This window comes from Brassica oleracea, chromosome C6 (genome assembly GCF_000695525.1).
Source record: "Brassica oleracea var. oleracea cultivar TO1000 chromosome C6, BOL, whole genome shotgun sequence".
NCBI classification, from domain to species: domain Eukaryota; kingdom Viridiplantae; phylum Streptophyta; class Magnoliopsida; order Brassicales; family Brassicaceae; genus Brassica; species Brassica oleracea.
Genome location: NC_027753.1, coordinates 13,438,470 through 13,455,802, shown reverse-complemented (window position 1 = coordinate 13,455,802; position 17,333 = coordinate 13,438,470). Strand labels below are relative to the sequence as shown.

The following is a 17,333-nucleotide window of genomic DNA, read 5'->3' as shown; positions in this document are numbered from 1 at the left end:
CAATAATCCAGGTTCACTAAAACTATCGATGCAAAATAACAATGAAGAATTATTAGATAATAAAAAAAATAAAAAGGTAGAAAAATATAAAAATAAACAATAGACATAAGAATGAAAATGTAAAAAAAATTGTTTTTACTATATAAACAAGAGATCTTAGATTATCATGTGTATATAAATGTAGATTATTTAAAGGCTATGTCATCATTTAAACATAAATAATCATTGAATATAAATCAAATATTAATGTGATAATATAAATATATAGTTGCATACTCCAAACGAGAACACAAGATACAATTACCTGTTATAAACACACACGAGAGTAAAAATAAAACTAGACGATTTAAAATAAAATAAACAGATCAAAAGATCTACACCAGAACATAGCCCTAATAAAAAAAATCTCAACTATCGTATTAGAAAACTTGGTTAATCGCAGTGAAACTTAAGGTTAACAAAAAAACACTATCACGAAAATAATGATTCACATAATATAAAATTAAAAATAAAAATAAATATTAAGATAAATTTTTTGAACAAAGCCTGGATCAATCCATAATTAACTTAAAAATAGAACCAAATATCCTTTTACAATGTAAATAAATTCTCAATTTCAAGTAGCATTAAATCACAAAATAATAATAATTAATTTCTCTTTAGTTAAATGAGTGTATTTTGCATTGTTCACTCTCAAAACCATTTTGGTCTCTGCTGCTATTTTAAATCATATTTTGTTAAATTTATGATAGATTCAGAAGATTTGATTTTGAAAATCACACAATACATGTTTGTTGGAGGTGGCTTCACACTCCTGTAAGTGTTCAACTCAATTCCATAAAAGGTCTATTGAATTCGAAGGCCCAAAGATAAAGAAAGCGAAGAAGCACTTGTATCCGACATCCACAATGCCAATCTCAGCTAAACTTGACAAAATCTCATCATTCTTGGCCAACATACCATTAAGAAAACTGAACGGCGCCACGAGGCAATAATCCTCTTTAAGGATGTCCAACCAATGCAGAGAGCCAACAACTTGACTAAGCTTAGACATAGAATCCAAAACAACTTTCGCTCCCAAAACATGTCAATGAATCTTCTCAAAACGAGACTCACACTAAATCTTCATAGCATGGTGACTGCGAGCATGCTCCCAAAGTTCCCATTTACGTCGAGATAGGCAAAGCTGGTCAAATTCAGTAACAAACTCCGTATTCAAAACCACATTCTCAGTGATTACCAATTCAACCCGTTTGCGTAACTCCAAGTTTGCAAGCTGAGCATCCTCGAGAACAGCCTCTCGGCTTTGACTTTACGCAAAACAGCATCGCGGGAACTCTCATACACCTGAATTCTATCACCTGACTTGGACATTTTACACGTCAATGATACCCTACTCAACATAGCCTCCTCCACGTTGCAATTAGATTTCTTCCAAATCATAGCAACATCGCGAGTCAACTTCTCCTCGTATTTATGTCTCGCAAATTTTCTTAACTTCGCCATCATATTCATATGTAAGATGTGTCTGTTGAACGGTGACCTACCCCAAACGAAAATAAACAGCAAAATTAGTAAATAAAAATAAAACAAAGAGAAAAGACAAATCAGATAGGAACACAAACACTGTCCGCTATCTCGTAGGGCAACGCCCACACCGGATATGGACCGAACTGTCTGACGAGGTTCGGAACCCAAAAATTGTTGTATTATTTATTATTTTATTTTTATTAAATTACTAATTAATATTCATTGCAATAAAATATTTCAGCCATTTTTTAATTAATTAACAGCGTCTATTTCTGTTTGTTTTCCAAAGTAACTCTCATCAATTATGGTAAAAAAATATATTGAAATGCTAGTTCTTTTTTTCTTCTATATGTATTGATATTGCGTACAATATGATTTGAAGATATTGTCGATAAAAAGAAGTATGTCTTCTCATTAACATCAAAAAAAAAAAAAATTTAAATTCGAATGTTCTTTATTTCCATCTCGACTTGCTCCCTCGCTGTGATCGAGAATGGATAAGAGGCTCGTGGGAAGTCGATGAAGACGTGTAGGTGCACTATTACGCTGTGGGGATTGTAATTTTTCATGAATTTTATTTTAGGAATTTTTTTTATCAATTTCAATTTACTTTCAAATTTACATGAAAGGATCTCGGAGACCCGGCAAAGCACGAAAGCCAGGAAATTTCAGAAATGAATTCATATCCGAAGAGTTGAGTCCCCGGTTCGCCAATAGATTGACAGATATGCTTCCTTTTTTTTCTATGAATCTAGTTGTTCTATTATTACTAACACAACATTTAGTTTATCAGAATTAAATGAAAACCCTGAAAAATTGTTCTTTCTTGTATCCATGTCTCAAAATTTCCTTGCCAACATCCAAAAAGCTGCCAAATAAAATGCATCCTAAGCCGAAATATCACAAGTACCACTTCGTCTCGGAACATCGCAAAGAGCATATTGGCTAGTGATTGTGGGGCTTCAATTCTTGACTGGAGGACCGAACTGTCGCACGACGTTCTGAACCCAACTCATCCCAGGGAACAGTGAAGCTTCACATGGTCTTTCTATCCAGATGTAGGTAAGGATGACAAGATTTGAACCCCGTACGCCTCCTCCAATGCAAAGAAACTTCTCTGGCCCAGCGCTCTTTTTCACATGAACGACATCAGGCCCATCATAATAAAAAATGAATCCTTTAGTAGATAATAGGGGAGCCGTCAAACGATGATGTTCCAGAAAAGCGTTGCCAGCCAAAAGTACACTCCCGAGGCATGTTGAGTATCATACCTGAGTAAGCATCAAATCCCTTTGCCTCACCAGGAAGAGATTGAGGATACCCACTCACCTCTCTGGACTGAATCACTATTAGGACTCTCACCTTCAACATTCGAAACGACCAAAACGAAAACAACACTCGTACCCATAATGAAAGACATGAAATGTAAACCATGAGCGGTCCTTCTTTTTCTTCTTCGCAAGACGAGTTGAAGAATCCAATACAGCTGGAACCTCCGACTCTGACGAAGCACCCTTCCTTCGTTTAGTCGACGATTTCCCTGACCGAACATAGGTAGAAGCTGACACTACCTCTCCACGACATTCCAAAACATGTGTCGAAATCACCACCCTACCAACTGACTGTGGCAATAGCTCCCACCTCGATATATGATAAGCAAGCCAAAATTCCTTTTTTTAAGGAGGAGAATGGAGTAGTATGTATATATACAAAGCTTACCACTTCAAAGACGAACCAACTGCTGATCCAGCGAGTAAGGCGGACATCCTTCCATGACTGCAGACCTCGACTCAGAAGCCTCACAACATCCTCGTCGAAACCATTTGGCTGAAGATAAAACAAGGCTTCTTAGTCTAAAAGGAGAGGGAGAGAAAGGAAAAGTCAAAAATCTCGGATAACACCATGACAAACAAAACACTTACTGATTTCATAATTCAAAGAAGAATGATAGCCTCGATTTGGGTCCAAAACAGAAACCAAACTAACCGAATAAAGAAGAGTCCACCAACGAACGATCCGAGTCGAAGTCTCATCCCTAATCAGCCTCGATCCCGGCTTGTAACTTATAAAGTAAGTTCCAGGAAGAGCTCCATTCTTACTAACCCATGTAATCTGACAAATGAACCAAGGGTTCACCTCGATCTCGAGCTCGGAGGCCAAGACTAGAGTACCAACAAAAAATCTCATAGCATGGCCAGTTAGCTGCGTAAAAGCAAAGTTACATTCCTAGTAGTTACATTCCTAGTAATGAGCCACTAATAATGTAGGTAGCAGGAACCAAATCCCAGAACCAACAACGAAGAATTCATAAAGCGCCGTAAAAACAAGAAGAGCATCCCAAGGATGCTCTAATACGGTCAGAACTGAAATCTCAAGCTCTCTTTGATCACCAGAAGCTTGCACAGTTTTATTAGGAAATCCCTATCTGATTTTGAGGTTGATATTTTATTAACCTGGCATGGAACCAGTGGATCTTCACGTCGGCGAGAATTTCTTGCACCTAATCATAACCAACAAGACCCCAAGTAGACCCCAATTGACCGATCGTGGTGTTTTTGATCAAGACCGTGAAGGACCAGCCAAGGTGTCCGTATCACGAGGAGTGATACCTGCAGAAGACAAAAGATGTGCCTCTAAACATCTCCCAAAGACAACATATGAGCACGAGAAGGAATTGACTGGTTGTCAACCGTAATTGGATAACTTGGCAACTCAGTATGATGCGACACCGCAAAAAGGACAAAATGATAAATTCCACAAAATGAGACAAGTGGGAGATAACCATCAACCCATGAGTATTTATAGAACAAAATTCAACAGACATGTTGCCAAAAAAATGTTCCCTCCAAGCGTAAAACCCTAAAACATAGTGGATCTTTCTGAAGACAAATATGTCAGATTTACGATTCTCCAACGAACTGAGATGGCGAGGGAGTCTTACTGTTGGAGGTGCGCTCAGGATTGGCCCAATGAATTCGAAGGTGCAAAGAAAAAAAACTGACGACGAAAGTGACATGACGAGCCTGCACCCATACTCAAAGGGAAGTGTGTTTACTCTGTCAACAAGTATGGACGATGCAATTTGACCTGCATTTAATATCTAGGGACAAAGCGAGTTGTACTTGTGTCGTAAGGAGTATATGACCTCACCTGATAAGATCGAACATATGACCTCGATGACAAGTTATATTTGTCGCATTCAGGCCATTCGCGGCTATAAAAGAAAAGCTCAATCAACTGAACAAAGGACCAGTTTTTCTTTCCATACCTTAAAGAGAGATAAAGTTAACGACCTCGATACTTATTCTATAGAAGAGCTCGATAATCGAACTCGCTTCACATTTATAACATCTTTTCGATCTCGATTCAAGTCTAATATAAGCAAGATTTCTAACCTGTTTTTTCTCGAATCTACTTTTTAATCACCCTCTCTAACTTTGCTTCAAACAATTTTCATCCGGATAATAGAACTAGGAAACAAATTTGGACACTACAATTTTACAATTAGTGGACATATCTCCAAATCAAAGTTTCCGAAGTAACATAATCTTGAATATGATGTATGTCCAGACCTAAATACATTAAGATAAAACATTTTAATAGAACTATCACTTTATAGGACCTAACTTTCAATATATATATATATATATATATATATATATATATATATATATGGTTGTATAGATTTTGATATGCTAGAAAAGATTAATATAAATAAATTTCGTGATGGAAAATATGTTAACAAATTATTGTGTAGGTCTATATTGTTTATAAAACATGAATAAACATGAGTTTTGCTTGGATTGTTGTTTCTACAAATATTGTTGATGTAGGTTTTATACTATTATAAGTAAAATCCTACATATGGCTCTGATGTGATTTCAATTGATCTAGGGCTTATTATCTTGTTCAATATTTGATACCTTGTCCGAAATTCATGTTGAAAAACACAATGATATACTCCCTCCGTTTCTGATAAGTGTCACTTTAACACTTTTCACACAGACTAAGAAAGTTGCGGAAATATATGTAAGTTGTAATTAATTACATTTTTCTGACCAATAGTGTTTGAGATAAATAAAATTATTTATAAAACCAATGCAATTTGCAATTAATTTTCAGCTGAAAATAAGTATAATTTACATTGAAATCGTAAAGTTATACTTTTTGTGTAACAAGAAAAAAAAGCTAGAGTGACACTATTATGAAACAGAGGCAGTATTTGTTTGGTAAATATAAGTGTGTTTTGTTTTTCATTTCTAATTTAGCATCGATAGTTTGATTTGCTAAATAGTTCATAATGATTTTTTCATTTAAACTGATCTAATATTGAAAGAAAAAGCACAATAGATAATTTTTGTTTTGGAAATTTCCAGAAATATAAATAAAAAATACAACATTACAAAATCTAATAAAGAAACCTTATAAGAATTAGGCAAAATAATGGAACAAGTACAATTTTAAGATATTAAAAGTTGTGGTGAAGAAAGATAGGAGTGACGAAGTTATAATGAGCATGAATTAAATCGCATCATATCTAAAATTAGCTGCAAACTGAAGACGTCGATGGAGACACTCACTGTCGACACTATACACAATTAATAAATAGCCTCACCTACCCGGTGACCGGTGAACAAGGTAACGAGGAAGAACACTATGTTCTTTGACATTCCTTAAACTTTTTACCATTCACGAAAAATATGTTTTTTTTTTCATTTCTCTTCGTTCCTTTATTTGTAAAGAATTATAGAACAAATCAATTCCTCATTAATTTTGATAAGTAACCATCATTCTTCATCATTTCTAAAATTTTATTCCTACTCATTATTTTCCTATCTGTTCTTATTGTTCCTATGATGGTTACCAACTTTTTGTTGCAACATTTCTTTTTTTTTTTACGAACACACCATTTCATTTTCATTTACCAAATCATGCTACAAATATGCACTGTTGGTTTTTTAAGATATAAAAAGGACAGAAATTTACAAAAATCTTTTTAGAAAAGAAAAAATAAATGAACTACAACAAGCACTTGAAGAGGTACAAACAGATAATAACAGATCTCAAGAGGATATTCTGTAGGTGTCTAGGAAATTACAAGACGCATATAAGGATGAAGAAGATTACTGGCACCAAAAAAGCATGAACATGTGGTATTCCTCCGGGGATCTTAACACAAAATTTTATCATGCTTTAACTAAGCAACGGAGTGTTCGCAATAGAATTGTTGGACTGCATGATGCTAATGGGAATTGGATTACAGGGGATAATGGTGTGGAAAAGGTGGCAATAGACTATTTCGAAGATTTATTTAGTACCACCTCCCCATCGGAATTTGATAGTTTCCTGACATAGATTACACCGGGCATCACTCCTCAGATGAATCAACGTTTGTTGAGGCTAGCGACGGAGGAGGAGGTTAGAGATGCTTTGTTTATAATGCACCCAGAAAAGGCGCAAGGTCCGGACGGCTTGACAACACTATTTTTCCAACATTCCTGGCACATTACTAAGAATGATTTGGTAGAGATGGTAAATAATTTCTTGGTTTCGGGGGCAATGGATGCACGATTAAATATTACTAATATTTGTATGATACCAAAAACGGAGAGACCTACAAGGATGACGGAACTGAGGCCAATCAGTCTCTGTAATGTAGGATATAAAATCATTTCCAAGGTCTTGTGTCAGTGATTGAAAATCTGTCTCCCCTTACTCATATCCGAGACTCAATCGGCATTTGTGGCAGGAAGATTGATTTCTGATAATATTCTTATCGCCCAGGAAATGTTTCACGGATTACGGACCAATAAAGCATGTCAAAGAAAGTATATGGCAATTAAAACGGATATGAGCAAAGCATATGATAGAGTGGAATGAGATTTTATTAAGGTTTTATTGCAGAAAATGGGTTTTGATCTTCATTGGATTAAAATTGATGATGGAATGTATTTCATTGGTTCAATATCGGGTTCTTATAAATGGTCAACAACGTGGCCTCATCGTTCCACATAGGGGTTTACGTCAAGGAGATTCCTTATCGCCTTATTTATTTATTCTCTGCACTGAAACTTTAATTGCAAATATAAAAAAGGCAGAGAGAGGGCAACAAATTACGGGAATGAAGGTAGCTAAAGCTTGCCCATCGATTTCTCATCTGCTTTTTGCGGATGATAGTCTTTTCTTTTGTAAAGCTCAAAAAGAAGAGTGTCAAACAATTCTTAGGATTTTAAAGGAATCTGAGGCAGTTTCAGGGTGCTAATAAATTTTGATAAGTCTTTCATTCAATTTGGATATAAGATTGAAGAATCTGTCAGACAGGAATTAAGGGATATTTTGGGTGTTCAGAATCTTGGAGGAATGAGATCATACCTTGGTTTACCAGAAAATCTGGGGGGATCAAAGATCCAAGTTTTTAGCTTTGTACATGATCGTTTAAATAATAGAGTCAATGAGTGGACTTTCAAGTTTTTCACAAAAGGGGGAAAGGAAGTGATCATTAAGTCAGTGATTACGGCATTACCAAATCATACGATGTCTTGTTATCGTTTGCCTAAAGCAACGGTGAAAAAACTGACGAACGCAGTATCACAATTTTGGTGGAGTCCATGGGGAAGTACAAGAGGCATGCACTGGAAATCATGGGATAAGGTATGTGTAGATAAGGAGGATGGAGGTTTGGGGTTTAAAGATATCATTGATTTCAACACAGCGATGCTTTGTAAACAGTTATTGCGTTTGATAGAGAAGCCAAACACTTTATTTTCTCGAGTTTTCAAAAGTCGGTATTATAGGAATGCTTCACCCTTGGAACCGATTCGTTCATATTCTCCGTCATACGGCTGGCGGAGCATTGTTTCTGCTAGATCTCTAGTTAGCAAAGGACTAACTAATCAAAAGGGTGGGATCAGGTTCTTCTATATCTGTATGGAATGACCCTTGGCTCTCATCCACTCGTCCGAGACCAGCTAATAAAAATCAACACAGTTTATACCCGGACCTTACAGTAGAGTCCCTCATTGACTCTACCTCGCGTACTTGGAATTCAGAGGCAATTCGGGCTTTGGTGGATCCTCAGGATGCAAAACTTATAGAATGTATTCCACTAAGCAGGACTCAGCAGGTGGATAAAGATGGATGACACTTTACAAAAAATGGAAAATATACGGCGAAATCAGGATATCAAGTAGAACAGATTTATCCAAATAGAGAAAGACCACCATTACTGATTGGTCCCACAGTTGATGTTGTGAAGGCTAACTGCTGGAAAATACGGTGTCCACCAAAGCTAAAACATTTCCTATGGCAATTAGTGACAGAGTGTATAGCGGTGCGGAAGAATTTACAAGCAAGGGGGATTCAAGGGGATATTTGTTGTGTAAGATGTGGAGTTCCTGAGGAATCGATAAATCATGTGTTTTTTGAATGTCCTCCAGCTCTTCAGGTTTGAGCTCTTTCGAAGATACCGTCAAATTCAGCTATTTTTCCAACAAGTTCCCTCTTCACAAACGTATATCATCTATTCTGGAGAGTTTTCCCGCAGATGGAGGATCACCAGTTTGCATGGATACTATGGTACATCTGGAAAGCTAGGAATAACAAAGTTTTCAATAATTTGGATATGAACCCTATGGATACACTTAAATTGGCTGAAACAGAGTCAACATTGTGGCTGAGGCACAAGTAGTGAATGACCAGAGGCACAAGTAGTGAATGACCAGAGGACGCCACCACCAATAATAGATACAGTATTGCCGTCGATCCCAGGAAGATGGTGTTTTACAAATGGTTCGTGGAAAGAGGGTGTTATTTTTTCATGACAAGGTTGGCTCAGTACTTTGGAAGGTTTCGATGGATTGTTGGGGGCGAGGAATGTTAGGGCTAGTCTCTCGCCTCTTAATGTGGAGATGGAAGCGCTATTATGGGCAATGAAATGCATGAAGAATTTACATCAATTTCAGGTTACGTTTGCAACAGATTGTTCTCAATTGGTGAAGATGGTTTCGGAACCAGAAGAATGACCAGCTTTGAAAATTATTTGGAAGATATCAAGATCCAGAAAGAGAGTTTCACCCGATCAGAGATTATCTATGTACCACGGACGCAAAATTCAAAGGCGGATAATCTAGCACGCAGTGCTAGAAAGCAATCGTCTTTCGTCGTTCACATGGATGCAGATCATCCGGTTTGGTTTACAGAGTCAGTATGAGTCTGTATTGTTGATGACAAAAAAAAGGAGAGCGCAATTGGGTTATACAAATAAATAAAATTGAAGAATCCCGTAGCTCGAAAAAGCTGTTGATATAGATAAAAATAAAAATAAAAAGAGCGATATGAAGAATTTATGGGCGGTGTAAGTGGAGCACTTTCTTGCTCGGTATGCTTGCGGTTCTGTGCTGTTGAAGACCTCCCCTGAAACCATTTCGTGCTCGGTTGAGACGGCTCTTCGGCTTTCAATGGAGCAGTGGCAAGACACAGGGCGGAACGACGGAGATGTGAGTCGGCGTTTAGGATTGAAAATTTCACCAGATCCGGTTTTCCCTTTTCGAGATCTCTGGTGGAAGATTCACAACGTCGGCGCGTGGCGAGGTGTGACGTCTCCTCCACCACAGATTTACCTTCCCATGCGACGGTGAGACAGCTGGAGGAGTGCTTCGACAGGCAGCAGAAATGGGCTTGCTCTTCGATTCCCGGAGATGACGTGCGGCATGGACTTTCGACGATGGACTTGTCAACCGGAGTGGGGGTCTCTGTCTCTAAGGCATGCCGGAGTCGTACTTCCCAGCGTCGGTGGCAGCTGTGGCAGTCCCGGCGGTACGAGATCTACACCCTTTGAAGCCGCGATTTGGTGATCCTTGCTTGTTCTCGACGTCAAAACCCGCGTTTCAGTCCGTACATTCGTGTTCGGTTTATGGCTTAGGGTCGGGATGGTGATTGACGGAAGGATGGAGCTCGATCGGTTATGCGCCAGTGGTGTTGGTTCTGTTAGTTCCCGCGCTGAAAGCTTACCCATAGAGACTGATAAGTGGAAAAATTGGGACCGCGTTTCATTCTCTTCTGTGTAAATTACCGTCTCCGTACTTTGTGGTCAAATTAGGGATGTAAGAGGCAGTTCATTCTGAGTCGTGGAGTGAGCTCGTTCTCGATGGGTGAAATTACAATGGAGTATCGTTCAGGTAGCGTAAGATCCATTTATGTGTTCCTAGGTGATAATAGTTGACTCCATTGTATGTGTGGTTTAATTTCTGTTGAGGTAAAAATCATGTAATTTCTGGTTGGTTAATGAAAGTTGCAGTTGAGCCAAAAAAAAAAAAAAAAGTGGAGCACTTTCTTGAAGAGGAAAGAAAGAGAGGAGCGGCGGAAACAGCTGTATTTTCTCTTCTTCTGCTTACCCACTTTCACATGCTCTCTCTCCAGAACCTCTTTTTGCACTTATTTATTATTTGATTACATGTGATGTGCTGTGTTCTCTTTCGATTCTAAATTTAAACTAAAACGCAAGACAGAATAATACCTTAATAAAAGAGGTGGTAAGAACATGCTCGCGGAGTTAGTTCCTTGATTTCTGAATCTAGATCTTAGTGCGTTTGATTTAACATGTAATCATCTTCAAACCAACAAAAATAAAAAATAAAATCCAAAATCTATGCTCTCTACCAATAGAAACTGACTACAAATCTGATCTCATAGGCAAGTTGTCAAACTTCATCACTTTCCCAACTTCTATCATACGAGGAGTTGCCAAATAAAACAGGTCAACATCAATTTTGTCAAGCTATCAGAAACTAGTTGCAAATTTTTATTTACACTCTTTAGGAAAAAAACTAACTTTGGGGCTAACTTTGTGTGATCACTGCATTAACTATTTGACCCCACGCAATGATGCAACTGGCCTCTCATCATAATGTCAATTTCAGGATTTACGACAAAACAAGTAGCAAACCTGGGCTCACTTGCCAGTGTGTCAGAGAGTTCATGACAAGCCAACTCAGACCACAACACTCCGATTAAACCCGCAGTTTTAGAACACACACACACACATCTTAAAAATCTATCCAACCAAAGACATTTCCTTAAATCCGCACTAAATCCACAACCCATGGACCACTCTACTAGTGGATATATATACTTTTTTAAAAAGAGATAAAACAAACTTAAATCCACAAATATTATGTGGCTGTTATGATTGACAATGCAGTAGGTAGGGGGAAACAAAAGATAGACCCATTTTCACACAGTATCATAAAATAAAACAAGTTACTGAGATAGATAAAAGAAGTTTTAGTGTTGTGCTAAGATCAAATGTTGTACACAATGCACTCGTTTTCTCAACAGGAAGGATTGACTTCTTGACAAACTCAGATGTACAAAAGAATAAAGTGAAACGAGGAGACAGTGGAAGAAAAATATTTCAAATTTTGGGCATTAGCATTCTAGGTCAGACAACAGTTAAGGTCGTGGATCTTACCTATGTACAAGCCACAGGATAGAGGTGAAAGATCATATGCTTTAGATCCAGTATCCAAGTGTTCATTGGGAACTAATCGTGGAACCCAAAATGATCTTTCCACACTGCCCAACTGTTAATCTGAAAGGTTCATAAGTAGTTGGAGTTGCTCTGCAACACAACCGTCTCGGCGCCTGATCGGAGCAAGGAAAAAAGAAATGGAAGAATCATCAACTACAGATCATAAAGAAATATTAGTTGATCAAAATGATAAACAAGAAAACGTCACCAAGTGCCAATTTTTGCTCAGAGGAAGCCCTAGGACCTGGATCTTTTCCACATTAGGGAGAGGAGGAGAGCTTGGAAAACATAGAAGCTTCCTCTTCAAATCAAATTTTACCAATGATCTAGAGTAGGTTCCAAGAGTCGCATTGCCTTCACGTCCTACCTCGTTTAAGAAGAAGAGTATAGGCTTCTTACAGAGAGATGAAACAGGAAGCTTTATGTCAAGGTCAAACTCACTCGGATGTCTTATCCCGTTCCAGGCAGAGAAGGTAAGCTCAGCTCGCTCAAGATCCCGGGGTAAGAGAACGTTCGGGAAAACTTGTACAACATAGCCAAGAGAGATTGAAAAGGTGAGCTTGTGAGTATGATCGTAACAGATGGATCGCTGCAAAACACTCCTGGGGCTCAAATCCATAGCTTCTGTGAAGAGTTTCAAACTATCTAATGTGGACAAGCCCGGATAGAGAGGATTAACAGCTTCAACGTGATGAATAGAGACAAAAGGTGCGATGGGATGAGAGGACAAGATGCCATGAGCATCTCCCTTAATGTCCCACTGCCATAAAACTAACGAAATCAGCAATGTTCAGACACGAGAAATCTTAGGACAAGCGTACCTGGTGAAAGCCAGGCTCTTTGGACAGAGGAACTCCGAGTTCTGTGATGCAGGCGTGAAGACGATCATCACTACCGTATAGCTTTGGGTATCTATCGATACAATCATCATGGATGCGAGAGAGAGCTTGGGCAAGAGGGTAGCTAATGGCAATGCCGCCGCCTCCGAAAGCCATATTATGACTGAAGTAGGAGTTGGCAGAGTGGCTCTCCGAAGGGTTTCCGACATAAAGCATCTCGGAAGGATCGTACTTGCTCAAAACAGCAAGAAGGTTGTTAACATTGAAGATAGTGTCGTCGTCTCCGAGGATAAACCAGCGGACACCAGGGAGAGAGAGGCGGAAAGACTCCATGGCAATGCGTGAGATTCGAAGTCCAGAAGGATGGCCAGTGGGATTGGTGTAACGGAAGCGAGACGAGTCTTCGGAGACGATGATCGGAGGAAGAGAACCATCTCCTTGCTGCGGAGAAACCTGCTCTTCGAGCCAGACGTGACCACGCATCTGAGAAGGCTTCCACCATAGCCTCACGAGCTCCTTGCGTCGTTCCCAGAGCTGTGAAGATCCAGCGATACCAAACATCAAGTGGTTCAGAGACAGATCATCAAGCCTACTCCTCTCCTCCCAGAGACTTCGATTCCTAGGTTGGGCAATCTCTTCGTCATGATCCGGCGGCCAGATTTCTCTTTCGCTAGGGATGTGAGGATGATGGTACCCTCTGTTCCAGATATGTGCGTCTTCCCAATCCCTAAGGAGATGCCAGCAACGAGAAGTGGCTGGTGAGAAGACCAGGGAGAGCCAGGCCACGGAGGCGACGAGAAGAGCCGTTGTAGCGACCAATGCGGTGGCGAAACGACTGAGACGGCAGCGACGGAGGCGAGGACGAGCGACGGGTGAAGAGCAGGGGCGGTGAGGAGATGAATAAAGGTATGGAATGAATGAGAGCATGACGGTGAGGATTAAACGCATCTCCCCAACCGCATGTTTCCTCCGCCGATCGACGGCCAAACCAATATTCCTTTAGTTTTTTTTTTCTTTTGGGTTGAATTAGGGTTTCGATCGCCACCAAGGAACCAGGGGGAGATGTCGCCGTCTCTTCTCTCTCTCCGTCGCTTTGGTTTCTTCAGTTCTACCTTTTTTTATCTTTCCATCTTAGTCCCCAAATTTACCCTTTCTTTCGTTTTCTATACTCCAAATCTCTGCCCTAATTAGAATAAAGCACAAAAGAGGAGAAAGCAATTCGTTCTTCATAAATTACGAAACATATGATTCATTTTCGGGAAAACGGCTTATTCATCTTCGCACCATGAAACCGGGGAAAATACATATTCAAACAATATTAATGTGCCAAAACATTCCTAAACTAAATAAAAATTTGAATTGCATACCTAAACACATAATAAATAGCTAAAACATGCATATGGCCGGTTATATTATGATTTGGACTATTTTTAAATTTTTTTTTTGTAGTTTAGTCCATATAATTCTATTTTTTGTTAATATGCCTTAATAACTTAAATAATCAAATTTATCTTATTTATAATTTTAATGTGAAAAGTACAATTTTATTTTTTTACCACATTTTATTTAAATTTAAATAATAAATTTAATTATTTATCAGAAATTTAGATAGTTATCATATACAATATATTAATTAATTTAGTTATCAAAATATGTTATCTACCTTATTAAAACATGAGAATTAATTATAAATAACCTTACTCATATGTAATATTTACAAGAAATACCACTCAATTTATATTTATATAAATTTTTCTTTACAAATATAGTCATTCAAATTTTAATCAACATAACTAAAAATACTCTTTAGAAATTTAATTTTACAGTAGAGATCTTTAATAATATTACCCTTACTTAATAAAAAGAAAAGAATGGCTAGTTAACCAAAAATAGTTTCGAACGCAACATCTCAAGAAAACAAATATCGCACAAAACCACTAGACCATATTACATTATTTTTATTTTGCTACAAAACTAGTACGGCCTTGATTGGTAGAGCATTAGCATTAGCATTATGCTCTACATTATCCAATCAACAATTGTTAGAAAAGCATTTAGAGAAGCATTTACTAAATGCAAATGCTCTCCAAATGCTATTTGGCCAATGCTCTCACATGAAGCTTTTAGAAAAGCATTTGCATACATAATTTATAAAATTAAAAAAAATATATAATTAATTCTTTTATTTTATTTTATAATATCATAAAATTATTTTTATATCCCAAAAATAAAATTTTGATTTCTAAAATAAATTTATAATAAAAATATTTTTTTAAATAGTTTTTCACATTTAAAATATATAATTTAATTTATATATTTAATTTATTTTAAAAGTGAAAATATTATTTTAAAATATAGATATTTTAATTAAAAATTTTATTTTTAAATAATATTTTCGATATAAACATAATTTTTAAATTTTTAAATAAAATAAATTAATTTTATATCTTTTTAATTTTATATGTTAATATATTTATATATATTTAGCAAAAGCATACAGCTCCTGCAGCATACTGCTTCTATAGCATACTGCTACTGCTAATGCTAATGCTCTGCCAATCAGGGCCTATATAATATTAATAATACACAAAAAGTTTACAAAACTATTTTCCGATTAATTCTCGTATAATTACCAAATAATTGATTCGGCGCTAGGTTAGGGTCAATCGCACACATTATGCCTAGTGTAATTAACATTGGTTTTGATAACTACAAACAAAAATTACAAATTTTTAATTTTATTTATATTATATATATCATGCAAGCACATAATAAAATTTACAATTAAAATAACCTAAGAAAATATAGAAAATTAATTTATAAACTTTAAGAACTTTAGTGAGATTAAATTAGGCTTTAAGATACTGTTTTTATGTTGTTTTTTATTTATTTAAATTTTTTGTATCAAATATTTCAATATGAAATAATAATATATTATTAAATCTATTTTATTTGATAAAAAATATTTCTATTTTATATATCACCATATATTAAAATTTATTTCCAATTTTGAAATTATAAATAAGACCAATTTGATGATTTTAATTATTTGTGGCACTTTACAAATAAATAAAATGATAAAAAGTAAAAGATAATAATTTAAAAAAATAAATCAATATATTTTAAAATAGACTGACACGTGTCAGTTACGAGGCATGTTTTAGCTATTTATTATGAGTTTAAGTATGCAATTCAAATTTCTATTTAGTTTAGGAATGTTTTGGCACATCAATATTGTTTGGGTATATATTTTCTCTGACTTCATAGTGCGGGCATGAATAAGCCGTTTTCCCATTCATTCTCTTACAAGTTAGTTTTAATTTTTATTGGATACATATTTTAAAGTATTTTATGTTCATGATAAGTCCATGATGAATTAAATGGGCCATGTCCTGGGTCTTTCTGAAAGTGGAAGGTTTTTTCTTGATTTCATTAGTGATTTACATCCGCATGTATGCATTACTCTAGTAGTATATATGCACACAATGGTTCTACAAAATATGGGGACTCCCGACTATAACACTAACTAAACAAGACGTAAAATAAATAAATAAATAAACCCTAGAGCTCTAATGGCGATCCTGACGGCGATCTGAGAAAACGCTTCGTCCCCTTCTCGATTCACTCTTTGGTGATCGATTAGCCTATCACATTAGATTGATCATTGTCATCTGGTTGTGACCGTACAGATCTCCACTGCAAGCAATCTTATTCTCTTCTCCTTCACATATAACTACACTCAAGCACTTATTGTATCCTTGTACAGTATTAATGTCGTCGAACAAAGGGAAAGGGATCCTTTACCAAGATGATGACGATGAGCCCATCCAACTACCGGATCAGGCAGACGAGGATCTCATTAAGGAGTACAACTTGTCTCTTATAGGCAAGATCTTAAACCCTAAGAAACAGAATGTGGAACGCCTAATTGTTGCGATGCTAGAACAGTGGGGTATGTCAGAGAAGATCTCAGCCTGTGATCTAGGCAATGGTCGGTTCTTGTTTAACTTTGACAATGAGGAAGATCTTAATTCTGTCTTCGACCAAAGCCCTTTCCACAATTACTGTATGTATGTCCTTGTGCGATGGGAACCGATAATTGATGAGAACTATCCTTCGCTGGTTCCTTTTTGGATTCAACGCCAAGGAATCCCGCTACACCTCACTAAAAGAAAACAGCGGTATTCTGACGGACATTCCGACGGAAAATGAAATCCTCGGAATATCCCGAGGAATTTCCGAGGATATTCCGAGGAAACACAAAATTTGGTTTCCTCGGAATTTCCTCGGAATATACCGACGGAATTCCGAGAAAATATTAATTTGTCGGAATATTCTTATGGAATACCGAGGAAAAGTGTATTCCTCGGAAAAAACCGATGAATTCCGAGGATATATTATAGCCGTTAGAGAGCCGTTGGGGGATTTTAAAAATT

The 17,333-nt window shown here is 36.9% G+C and overlaps 2 protein-coding genes across 2 annotated transcripts in view; one reads left to right on the top strand and one right to left on the bottom strand.

The window, feature by feature from the left end:
* Window positions 1-11,773: 11,773 nt before the first annotated feature.
* On the bottom strand, window positions 11,774-14,084 carry LOC106300681. The gene is made up of 3 exons (XM_013736882.1): window positions 12,880-14,084; window positions 12,267-12,818; window positions 11,774-12,171 (listed from the first exon to the last, which is right to left on the bottom strand). The coding sequence occupies exons 1-3, from the start codon at window positions 13,843-13,845 to the stop codon at window positions 12,061-12,063; spliced, it is 1,629 nt and encodes a 542-aa protein (XP_013592336.1). The 5' UTR covers window positions 13,846-14,084; the 3' UTR covers window positions 11,774-12,060.
* A 2,584-nt stretch (window positions 14,085-16,668) lies between these two features.
* The window catches only part of LOC106297528, a 4,786-nt gene continuing 4,121 nt past the window's right edge, over window positions 16,669-17,333 (top strand). The window contains exon 1 of the mRNA XM_013733751.1: window positions 16,669-17,019. Within this exon, the coding sequence (XP_013589205.1) occupies window positions 16,669-17,019 (351 nt within the window). The remainder of the gene's footprint in view (window positions 17,020-17,333) is intronic.

What these genes read in the sequence shown, in the direction of transcription:
- LOC106300681 (XM_013736882.1), bottom strand. Translation starts at nt 13,845, where the DNA reads ATGCGTTTAATCCTCACCGTCATGCTCTCATTCATTCCATACCTTTAT. An exon ending in AAGAGCCTGGCTTTCACCAG is followed by an intron (nt 12,819 to 12,879) that starts GTACGCTTGTCC and finishes GTTTTATGGCAG; the next exon opens with TGGGACATTAAGGGAGATGC. An exon ending in TGAGCAAAAATTGGCACTTG is followed by an intron (nt 12,172 to 12,266) that starts GTGACGTTTTCT and finishes TGCTCCGATCAG; the next exon opens with GCGCCGAGACGGTTGTGTTG.